The 11,916-nt window shown below is 38.9% G+C and overlaps 1 protein-coding gene across 1 annotated transcript in view; it reads left to right on the forward strand.

Annotated features, from left to right (window-relative positions):
* Window positions 1-6,727, forward strand: part of LOC127658127 (alpha-actinin-2-like) — a 63,986-nt gene extending 57,259 nt beyond the window's left edge. The window contains exons 19-21 of the mRNA XM_052147243.1: window positions 717-782; window positions 3,479-3,637; window positions 4,538-6,727. Of these exons, the coding sequence (XP_052003203.1) occupies window positions 717-782; window positions 3,479-3,637; window positions 4,538-4,696 (384 nt within the window). The 3' untranslated portion in view covers window positions 4,697-6,727. The remainder of the gene's footprint in view (window positions 1-716; window positions 783-3,478; window positions 3,638-4,537) is intronic.
* The last annotated feature ends 5,189 nt before the right edge of the window (window positions 6,728-11,916 follow it).

Here is an 11,916-nt window from a genome sequence, read left to right on the forward strand (position 1 = left end):
TGTCAATAAACAAACAAACAAAAAGTTCCCGCTTTCTGTCTGCCCTTGTCAGACAACAGCCAAGCACGAGATTCAAAGAGATGCAGCCAATCAATACAGGATTTGGTCAGTAGCCAATAGCGTTTGTTAACAGAAAGGATTGGGTCCCGCCCCTGAGTGTCAAAACTGACTTGTGTGGGCAAAGATTTCATCTGCGCGTGCAGTAAATAACTTGCGCCTGTGTTCAGATCTTTTTTGTTATTTCTGCTCGCGACTTGTTAATTTGTGTGCACGATCATATTTTTTTTGTGCTCGAGTTTGGGATTTGCAAATTCTGCAAGTTTACATTTTTGCGCTATTTTGTCCAACGTTTAACGCCATACAATTCAAGCAATGTATATTTCTATGATTGATTACAAAGTTTAACTGCTGCAAAAAACAAATATACAATTGTACAACTTTGTAACATAAAATTTTGACACACCTGGAGTAGACCCAAATGGAACGCTATAATTGACAATTAGTTTGTGGCAGCTGTAATTGTAACCTTAGTAAAAAACATGTATTTATTATGCAGCCTTAAATATATATGTAGTGTATCTGTATTATAACAGGAATTAGTATTGAGAATGACCATTTATTTTTTAAAGAGGCAAACTGGATATGCTAGATATGTCTTTGGTCATGTGACTATTTACACAACAGTATGTAATAATGTTATTATTTTTACCCTGCAGAAGAGAAACGGCATGATGGATCCCGACGATTTCCGAGCATGTCTCATCTCTATGGGCTATGATCTGGTGAGTGTCGAGGAAATTTGCCCACTCATGCATTTAACCACAGCCATGCCTTTTTACAAATATAATAAAGACCCTTTATACAAACTCTTTCACCCTCAACAAACTACATGCACATATATATATATATATATATATATATATATATATATATATATATATATATATATATATATATAAAAAAAGGACGTATGTCAATTTCAATAGATGCTTTGCTGAAAACTGTAAATTTAAAGGGGTCATATTGTGATGAATCAAATCAAACATAGGCCTACTGTAACAAGGTAATAAGAAGAAAGTATAATTGATAGGTAAGTGTTCAATGTGTGTGAAAGTCTGTGTGGCACCTGCAACTCTGCATATCCATCTGCAGGTTTGTAAAGATTATTTGGTAACACTTTACAATAATTACTTCATGCATTATGTATCACGAATTAACAATATACACTCACTGATCACTTTATTAGGAACACCTGTGACCTACTTATTCATCTGATTATCTAATCATCCAATCATGTGGCTAGGTATCGTGTTCGATACATTTTAGGCACCGACCGAATTGCCTTTAAACTATCGAGTATCAAAAAATGTCTTTCGTTCGGTACCAAATTTCGATACCTAGGGGTTAATCTCGTCAACGTCAGTGAAAAGCATGTAGCATGATAGATATGTCCATATCTAAAAGTGCCGGTGATTGGCTGTGTTTAGGCATTGAGGAAAAACACTAGTTTACACCGGTTACGCCCAGAGACAATCCAACCGTCGCCATTGACTTTGCATTGCGAGAGGCTGCCTCCTTGTCATTTATGACTTATAACAAAAAACAAAACAATGTCTAAAAGCTGCTGTGTAACCCAGAAATAAATTTTCATAAGCTGTCGACCCCAAAAAACAGTTCGTTTCAGGACATAAAAGTGGATCAATTGAGACAGAGCGCAACTAGTTCTCGAACTACTCTGAGAACTACGCCCACTGGAATGGGACATGATATTGTAAAAAAACCTGAGAGGAGGAGATATATTGAGAAGTTAGATTTTATTGGTCTATGTCAGTGCCATGGCACTTGCAAACATAACCGTCACTGCATAGCTTTCTGCATAGCTTTTCTGCTTTATCCACATTCTAAAAGTTGCATACTGTCAAAATGCTACAGCTTAGCTTACATAAATATAATATATAAAACTGATATTTGGATGTTTGACTTACCAGTTACAAAATGTTTACTGCACACGTAGACATACTGAGTGTCAGGATCCCACAATTTACCCACTCTTCCTGCTGATGCTTCACGTCTTATTGCCTATATCCACTTTTGTCTCCTTAAAGGCTGGATTTTACGGTTCGGAAGCTTAAAATGTATTTCTGGGTTTTGTAGCTTGTTTGCTGTACACCTTGTCACACAGCAGCTTGTAGGCATTTTTCTGTCTTTTGTTATATGCCATAAATGACAAGGAGACAGTCTCTCGCAATGCAAAGTCAATGGAGACGGTTGGATTGTTTCCCCCCCCGGTGGGCGTGGTCTTCAGATTATGACGCGTTGCGCTCTGTCTAAATGACTGGGACTCCGACAGGTAAGTTAACGTTTAGCAAACAAACAAAATCGGCTAACTTGTAGTGGTACATATTTTGTGTACTTGTTAAATTAACGTTTCTGTGCGCAGTGACAGAGTCCTATAGACTGGGACCTACGTAACGTTAGATATTGTTTGGATGTATTAATATAGATAGCTAGCTAAATTGATGCTAAAAATGCTTTAAGGTTGACAGTAACTGATAAAGTTTAACTCGCATTAAACTAGTTATCTTGTTAAACTGTACTTATCCGTAGGGTTGGCTGAATTAACAGTTTAGCTTACTTGTTTTTTTTCCCCCTCTTCACATTAATGTTATATCCTCTGCCCCTGCCGACCCTGTAAAAAAAAAGAAAAAAAGTAAACAAACTCAAAAAATAAAACCAAAGTTTGTACTCTTGTTAAAATTTATTTCATAAAATTGGTATCGAAAAAGTATAGTTTCGGTATCGGTATAATGTTTTTTTTAACTATACCCAGCCCTACATGTGGCAGCAGTGCAATGCATAAAATCAAGCAGATACAGGTCAGGAGCTTCAGTTAATGTTCACATCAACCATCAGAATGGGGAAAAATGTGATTTCGGTAACTCTGATAACCACTTTATACAATTGTAGTTAGCAGAATAGCATCTCAGAATACACAACACATCAAACCTTGAGGAGAATGGGTTACATCAGCAGAATACCACATTGGGCACTTTATTAGTACCATAGTGTTCCTAATAAAGTGTGAGTGTATTTTCTTTTTTACAGCATTTACTAATCTTTTTTTAATGCTATTTAATGAAAATACAATTGTTAGTTCATAGTGCATTACTTATGTTAACATACATCGTTTGATTTAAAAAATGCATTACTCTATGTTCAAATTCACATTATCCAAGATTCATAAATGCTGTAAAAGTATTGTTGACTGTTGGTTCACATTAACTGATGTTAACAAATGGAACCTTATTGTAAAGTGTTACCATTTATTTTAAGGTCCCTAATCATTTCAGTCTGACCTTAATAGATTGTGTTGCCCATTTTCAGCATGAATTGTAAATAAAATGTAAAACAAATTAGCTATGACCCCTTTAACTGTTGAAGCACAAAAGTAAACCTGTAACTGGTGGTGTTCTGTCAGGGTGAGGTGGAGTTTGCCCGCATCATGACCCTGGTGGACCCCAACAACACTGGTGTGGTCACCTTCCAGGCCTTCATCGACTTCATGACGCGTGAGACTGCTGAAACTGACACTGCTGAACAGGTCATGGCCTCCTTCAAGATTCTGGCCTCTGACAAGGTGCGAACAAGACACATTAGTCTTTTTATTACAATCGAATTATGTTGACACATACTCTTTATAGAATAGAATGTTCATCTGTTTTCAATGTGTTGATATCCAAGAAGATGTGTTGATGCTTTTATGAGTGAGATAATACAGCTATGTATGGTTATGGGAATCATATGGGAATTTATTTTAGATTTACTCAAAGTATACTTCTGTTTGGGAGTGAACAGTTGGCGTCTGCGCACAGTCGAATGCTATCCTTCCAACGCATACTTCATTTGACTGCGAGTGCATAAAAAAGCGGTTGGCGCATACAGTACGTGCTGTGACTGCCATGAGAGACTGGACTATTTATCTTCAAGAGCTTAAACCCGTAAATATGTCTTTTTATTCCTTCAGACTCGATTTATACACCTCCTCACACACGCGCTCTTGACATGCACATCCACATTTGTCTTCTGCTGTTTAGTGGCAATTACATCTTCTTGTGCTTCTTCGGGACAGCAGCGGCTCAACTGTGAGTGTTGCGACCTTGTGGACCCACTAAATAGTGCAAATAATTCCAGATGTATGCGCATGCTGCACATTTAGAGTACGCGCTGTTAGAAAAATCGGTCTGTGTGCGTTCAAAGCTCGAGCAATATGCTGATGACGATATTTACACAAAACCAAAGCCTAAAACTTTAACTATTCTTGCAAGCGGTGGTATTTGTAGTTTGTAGTTCAGAAATAGAACAGTTCAAAATAACAACTGATTCTCGATTCCAACCCAAGTTTACAGTTTATACGCAGTCTACCTGATCTCTCATGCTATCTGTGAAAGTTACTGTGTAGTTCATGATGTATAATGTATAGTTTATTTAACATTGTGATTGTGAAAGCTGTTTAAAAGTGTCTCCTCTCACCTCACAGCCCTACATCACTATGGAAGAGCTTCGTCGCGAACTTCCACCTGAACAGGCCGAGTACTGCATCAGCCGCATGACCAAGTACGTCAGCCCCAACGGGCCTCCTGGAGCCCTGGATTACATCTCCTTCTCCAGCGCTCTCTATGGAGAGAGTGATTTATAAATCACTCCAAATGTCTTCCTTTCTCTCTTTCTTTTTATCTTTACCTTGCGTCTCCTCTCATATTCATCAAGCCCCCAAATTTAAAGTTCAATCTGAGAGTGAGTTAACAACAATAATATGCCTCTTTTTCGTTCTCTCTTTCTTTCTTATGCCCCCAAAGCTACACAAAAAAACCTTGTGTCCTCTCGCTACAGAAAAATGAAAATTATGTAATCATCCTCTTGTCGTTTGAAACCTGCATGACTTTTTCTCTTCTGTGGAACAGTAAAGGAGATGTAAAGTCGAATGTCAGCCTCAGTCACCATTCACTTACCTTTCTTTTTTTTTTCATACAATAAAAGTGAATGGTGACTGAGACTAACATTCTGTCTAACATCTCCTCTCTTCCACGTGTAACCGGTCCTGCTCGACCCACTTTGAGCGGGATTCGAACCAGTGTCAGCTGGCATGGGTGGTGGGCACGCTAATGAGGAGGGTTTGGAATATTATTAGGATGATTAAATTATTAATCATTTTTGGATGAACTATTCCTTTAAATTCTATGTGTGTTGGACTTCCCCTTGTAAAGGAAGGGATGTGTAATGAGGGCCTTTAATCCAGAATCACTCAAAGTAAGCCTAATTTGGATGCCATATGCATCCCATATGAGTTTACAATGCTGAAAGCATGATGACCCTTTCCCAGCAGCCCAGCATTTGATATGAAGATGCATTCTGTGTTTATTATACAGACATTTATATGTCTATATAATATAATAGATCTGTATTTTAAGACCCCAAAAAGCACAACTGCTGTCCAGTGTCTTCTTAATATGAAACTGTTTGACATATTTAACCCCTTAATATTGTTTATTATGTATGTCTATGTTATTATGGTGTTTAGACTTTCAATTCAAAATGTGTTTTTCTTTTATTTGTGCCAAAAAGTGTCAGTAAACAAACTTTAAGATTATGGCAGTGTTGCTCATGTTTCTGATGCTGACAGGAAAGGTTTCTGCTGGCCCAAGAGTTGATTGAGATCAAGGTTTGCCTTCAAATACTTGTCAACTGGAATGATATTGCCAAAGTGTATTAGTGAAAGCTGGGGACGTATTAGACGGTTTCATTAAATGAAAATCTGGATGTTCCTGTCCCTGTGTTGAACCATCTCTCTCTCTCTCTCTCTCTCTCTCTCTCTCTCACTCTCTCTCTCACCAACCCCTCATACACACGCACACTAGAATGTCCTGTACCTTGATTTTAAGACTCTTACTATGTACACCTGTAACTTAAGGTGATCGTTCACTCAAAACAGAAATTTCTGTCATAATTTACTCATTCTCGCGTTGTTCCGAATCCATATAATTTTCTTCAGTGAAATACAAAAAAATGTTTAACAGAATATTCATACTACTGTATTACATTCAATGGAAGTAAATGGAAACTAGGGCTATTAAGCTCCAACACTGACAAATTTATGATTTGTGTGCTATATTCCAGGTCTTCTGAAGCCATAGCTTCATCTGAGGTACATACTGAATTGAAAATATTTCCCTCCAGTGAAGTTCTCAAATCTAATTTGCATATGTGCAAAATCAATCTTGGCACATCAAGACGTGCTGCGCACATTTTTATGTCAAACATCATTGGTTCTTTTGTCTCTTGTGACCAAAGTCATTTCATTTTAGGATGAATTATGCCTTTTAGAGGGAAGAGTGTCATAGAGAGACAGAGGTGGCTCGTCTGGGTCTTGTAATGTTCTGAAGTGTTGCAATGTTCTGAAAAGTTTTGAAAAGTGGAGATTTTTTGCTTAACAAGAGCAGAACTAACTGTATTATTCAGGATTTAAGATTTGGTCTATTATCTATTAGCGATATTTGAGTAATGTACCTTAAATGTGATGAGTTATTTTGTTGTTTTCTGGGTAAATGACTTCACTGCGAGTGTCTTTCTCCTCCCCCACCCTATCTGCATCCCTATGGGTCTCTGTCATTTTGTTTCCAAACACAGAACATAGAAACCCAGAATAAAATATCTAACACTTTATATGCAATACTGAGTTTGTTTGTGATTTGCGTGCTGTGAATTAAAACCTTTTAAGTAACACTTGAAAGACAACTTTTAAAAATCATGTCAGTTGTCCCCAGTTTTGTATTAAACAGTTACAGTTGACCAGGGATATTTAATATTTAACAAGTTGGCCAAATTGAATAACTATTTTGCAAAAGGCCAAAATATTCTCCCAGGAGATCAGCAGTTACAGAAATACTCAAAAAAGCCCGTCTGGCACCAACAGTCATCCATGTGATTACCTAATCAGCCAATCATGTGGCAGCAGTGCAGTGCATATAATCTTGCAGATACGGGTCAGGAGCTTCAGTTAATGTCACATCAACCATCAGGATGGGAAAAAAAATAATCTCAGTGATTTGGACAGTGGCATGATTGTTGGTGCCAAACGGGCTGGTTTCTATTCTGAGATGCGGGTTGGCGCTGTCCTCACGGCATGAGGGGAACCTACACAATATTAGACAGGTGGTTCTAATGTTGTGACTGATCATTGTATATATAGTATATATGGCTGTGGCTCAGGTGGTAGAGCGGGTTGTCCATTAATCGCAGGGTTGGTGGTTCGATTCCCAGCCCACACAACTACTTCGGCAAGACACTGAACCCCAAGATGCTCCCAATGGCAGGCTAGCTAGTGCTATATAAGTGCAGACCATTTAATTGTGCTTTTAAAACTAGCCATTTCAGCCCTCCGATCACTATAAACAGCCTCCACTACGCCATAAGTGCTTCAAACATTACTTTTGCCCACAGATCTACCAAGGCTCAAATGTTAGACAAATGACTCTTGGGAGGCAGTAAGTTCCATGATTGTTTAGAAAACTACGAGCTAGAACAGAGATATATGCAGCCTGGTGTGAGAGGTGCAAAAGTGAAAATAAACAACACTGTGCGACTGCACCAGTATTTAATTTTAATTTTTTTACAGTCAAGTAGCAGAAAAGTAATAATAAATACAGTAATAAAACAAACAATAAACTTTTATTAAACTATTAAATATAAAGTATTAGATAAAAACAAAGATTAAAATATTTTTATCTGATCCATGTACACACCAGCCCGCTCTGATATTTGATAGTGTGACATTAAAGAGGAACTGTAATCAAATATTCATGCTGTTAGTTCAGTGGATAAACATCCATCAAAGTCCAACACAATCTAATTGAATTGGGAGGTACTTCGTGGAGAAGAGTCAATGAAAAGAAGAGACGAATGCTCATACATCTTTAGGTGCTTAGAGCACAGAATCCTGTCATTCACTGAACCTCTTGAAAATCGTTTTTTAATGATAAACAACAGTGTCAAGGACTTGACAGCCATTCACCATGCATGTTAAAGAAGAGCAGCTTTGAAATTTTGAACTCCAGGTTATTCCTGCTACAATCCAACTTAATTATTGAAGATATAAATATTTTTTGGAAGAAGCATTTAAAATCCACATAGCCCCCTCAGATTGAACAGGCATGGCACTTGTGATTGCAGCACTTGATCATCCATTGCTGACAAAAACCTGAGTTGAGAGGATTAAATCTGCAAATGTGCGCAGCTAAAGCGCTCTGAAATTAAATTGTATTTGATGATATGTAGGGTGTATTCATAGATAAGCTGGTCCGAATGTGGCCGACACCAGGCTTGCCTTCATTATGAAGATGGTTTGCTGCTCTAAATCTATATTTCCTTTGACTTCCATCTCCAATCCATCTCATTTGTGACTGCCGTGAACGTTTATTGATGCAATGGGAATGCTAAGATGCTCGCAAATTAAACTGCACTGTCAGATGGTTTGGTGTGGCACTAGTGTGTGTGTGTGTGTTTTTGAGAACCTGGGTACAAACTGTGCTATGGGTGTTGCTGTGATAGTGAAGGTGATTTTACACTGCCAGTGGCAGCTGGTGCTTTTCATAAGTGCGGAAGCATAGACATAAAAATGATTAACTAAGCAAGCTCAATTTTGTGTGTGTGTGTGTGTGCGTGCAAATAATTAGGCAAAATATCAGATTTTGAAAGCTGAAATAGAAAGAGAAAACAAGAAGACAATGATGACTTCTCCAGAACAGAGGAGTGGAACTTGTAGATCCAATAAACCAGAGAGTACTCTGTAATGAGGCAATAGTCCATAAAGCAGAGAATCAAATAGAACAGACAAACAGATCCAAACACAGGCAAGATAAAAAAATAAAAAAACAACAGCAGAGGAACAAATACACTAAACAGACAGAAAACAAACTGACTAAAACCTGGTGAAGATATCTGACCACATTGTGGCATACTAGTTTTTAAAAAGCCATCACTGCATACTGCGTTCTGCTTCACATAGTACCAGGGTTGCATCATACTACTGCAGGGCCCCTGGGCACAACTTTTGAAACCGGCATATGGTCCTCCAAAATCCACTTTACACACATTCGGATCAAACATTCTGGTATGGAACAAACGCTTTTCATGGTCCAATCACTACAGTAATATGATATATTAGACTGTTTTGTAGTCTCAGTCCATCCCTGGCAGTGAGCAGAACACTTGCATTCCATTCTCCTCATATTGTTTGTATGTGCAAGGCAGGCCTATACTATACAATTCTACGAAGATCATTAGGTTCATAGTGAGTGCAGAGGCCAGCATATGCTGCAATATCAACTGTGCATTAAACCCATCTACCCTTTTTTTCAATTTTTAAATCTCAAACACTGGACTATTTACCCATAAACTCAGAGATCTAGGGATATATTTTGAATTGTAGCATTTTCTCACTACCATTTATGTTTGCTGGGTTATTTAATATTTTAAGCCAGCCAGTCTGAGGGCGTTTTCACACCTAGTTCGTTTGAGCACTCCAAACGGTCTAATCGATATAATGTGTATATCTGTACAACCCAAATGATCAGACCCCCTAAAACTTACCATACACAAACCATGGTTGATTTGTGTGATGTGAAGTTGAAGAGGTACCAGTCTACCTTGCATTTCATTATGATAAAGTACCTTGAGGTTTGCAACACATACAGTAGCTACATTACATAATTGCCTGTTTGAAATTATTTAATCTAGCCATGATAATTGTGTACTTCAAATTCCAATCGCATTTTACTGTACAAATTAGGGAATTCAGTCTTGTCATATTATCTGAGTACTTCAAATGGTCTGTGCACCATCTGCACTCAGAGCAACGTCAGAAGAGTGCGTGAAGATATGCCCTGTGATGTGCCCACCATTTTAAGTCAAGGTTTATGTCAAACTTCTGCGAAAATACAGCCAAGGATTTAGATACTGAAAGCATCAACTGAAAGTTTAATTTAACGTTAGCATAACTCCAAATGTTCTTGGTCGTTTCAGGTTCACATAGTGTTAATGGCACTAAGATGCCCACTTTATTCCTGTGGAGATGATAGAATGAAGAAACATATTTTGGAATATACATAGACTCTCAAATGTTTTCCTTCATTTGAAATATGGGCTTGTGGGTTTAATCAGAGAGCCTTAACATAACATGTAAAAGTGAAGAATTTAGGACAGGAATCTATTACTTATGAAGTTCCAAACATAAATTTGTCAGGAGCTTGTTCATCTAATCCTGTCAGTTATTTTTCATGGGTATTTAAGCAGGTACTTACCGCTCTCCGGTGACATTCTTCCGGCAGCTGGCCACACCCTTATACCGGCAAACAATGTCTGCCTCTTCATCACTTGCTTCCTGAAGACATTCTCAAGATATCTCCACAATCTCCTCTCCTGATTCCGAGTCCAAACAAGGTTCTTCCATTTCACCTCCTCACCTGAATCTTCACTTGTAAGACAAGGTCACAAAGCTTGTTGTCCACCCTTTACCCTTCCAAGACGTTTGACAAGTCCAAATTCTCCTCTGCCAGAAAGGTCCTCAAATCCTCCATGTATGCAAGCGTCCATCTCACCAACGGACTCAACAAGCCATTTCAGCCCTCCGATCACTATAAACAGCCTCCGCCACGCCATAAGTGCTTCAAACATTACTTTTTCCCACAGATCTACCAAGGCTCAAATGTTAAAGTCTCTTCAAAACACAGCTACACATGCAGTCATCCACCTCAAACTAGGAAGCCTGCTAAGTCTTCTATTCGATGCTCTTCCACCTCCAAAGCCGCTGCCAATTCTCATCAATGGGATGCAACTCAGGATTCAGCTACATCACAGCCTCAAGCTCCCACTGCATATGTACTATAGTAATGCCCCATCAAATCAGGTTGCCATTTCCTCCCATTCAAATCTCCCTCTCCCATTCCCCACTGCTTCCCAAATTCCATAAATTCTGGTCCCCCCAAAACGAAGCCTCTCTCACCACGTTCATCAACTAAAAAAACACCTTAACAAACTTCCTCTCCTCTGAGCATCCAGCGAATACCTGCTCTCATTCCCATACTTTTTCCTCCATAAATCAAACAATGCATCCTACTGCTATCTCTATGGTGCCCCCTCTCACTCACTCCTTTACCCCTCAAATTCAGGCTCTCTTACCACCTGAACTAGAGACCAATTTCAGTGGTTCTTAAATTAAAATTAAAACCCTTCCTCCAATCACGTGATAATTTTGAGCAGCTCAGACCGAATACTGTGTCGGTTTCTCTAGATACACAGAGGTAATCTGTTCAGCGTTTCCACTCACATGTGACCATTATTGCAGAGCTCTCATTGTCATATGGAGGAAATTAGTTCCTCGTCTCGCTCACTCGATGTTGTGTCGAATGAAATGACACTAGGGGTCTTTCTTGAAGGCCTCGCTTACTTCTGAACTTGAGAAAAGGCCAATGAGAAATTGGCAGACAGAATTAGCATGTCCCTCCCCTGGACATACGGGTATAAAAGGAGGGAATAGTGTGTCTGTCTATTCAGATTTTTTCTTCGGAGCCGATCGGTTGTGCAATCAGCGAGCTGAGATCACTTCTGTTCCACTCACCTCTGCAGAGCGTTAGCTGTTGGATCTATGGCGTGTATCAGCGGCTTTCTCCTTCTCTGCACAAAAGTGCAGCCTTTGTCCCTGGGTGCTTCGACAGTGCTTCTGAAAGAGTATATTTTCCACACAAAAGAGTTTAATTTCTCTAAAAGAGCACACACAGCAGGCGTTGAACGTCCTTTTTAGGACGCGTCTTTTTAAAGATGCCCTTCCTCCTCGGTGTAGTTCCTGGATAAGGTCGATATCTC

This window comes from Xyrauchen texanus, chromosome 2 (assembly GCF_025860055.1).
Source record: "Xyrauchen texanus isolate HMW12.3.18 chromosome 2, RBS_HiC_50CHRs, whole genome shotgun sequence".
Classification (NCBI taxonomy): domain Eukaryota; kingdom Metazoa; phylum Chordata; class Actinopteri; order Cypriniformes; family Catostomidae; genus Xyrauchen; species Xyrauchen texanus.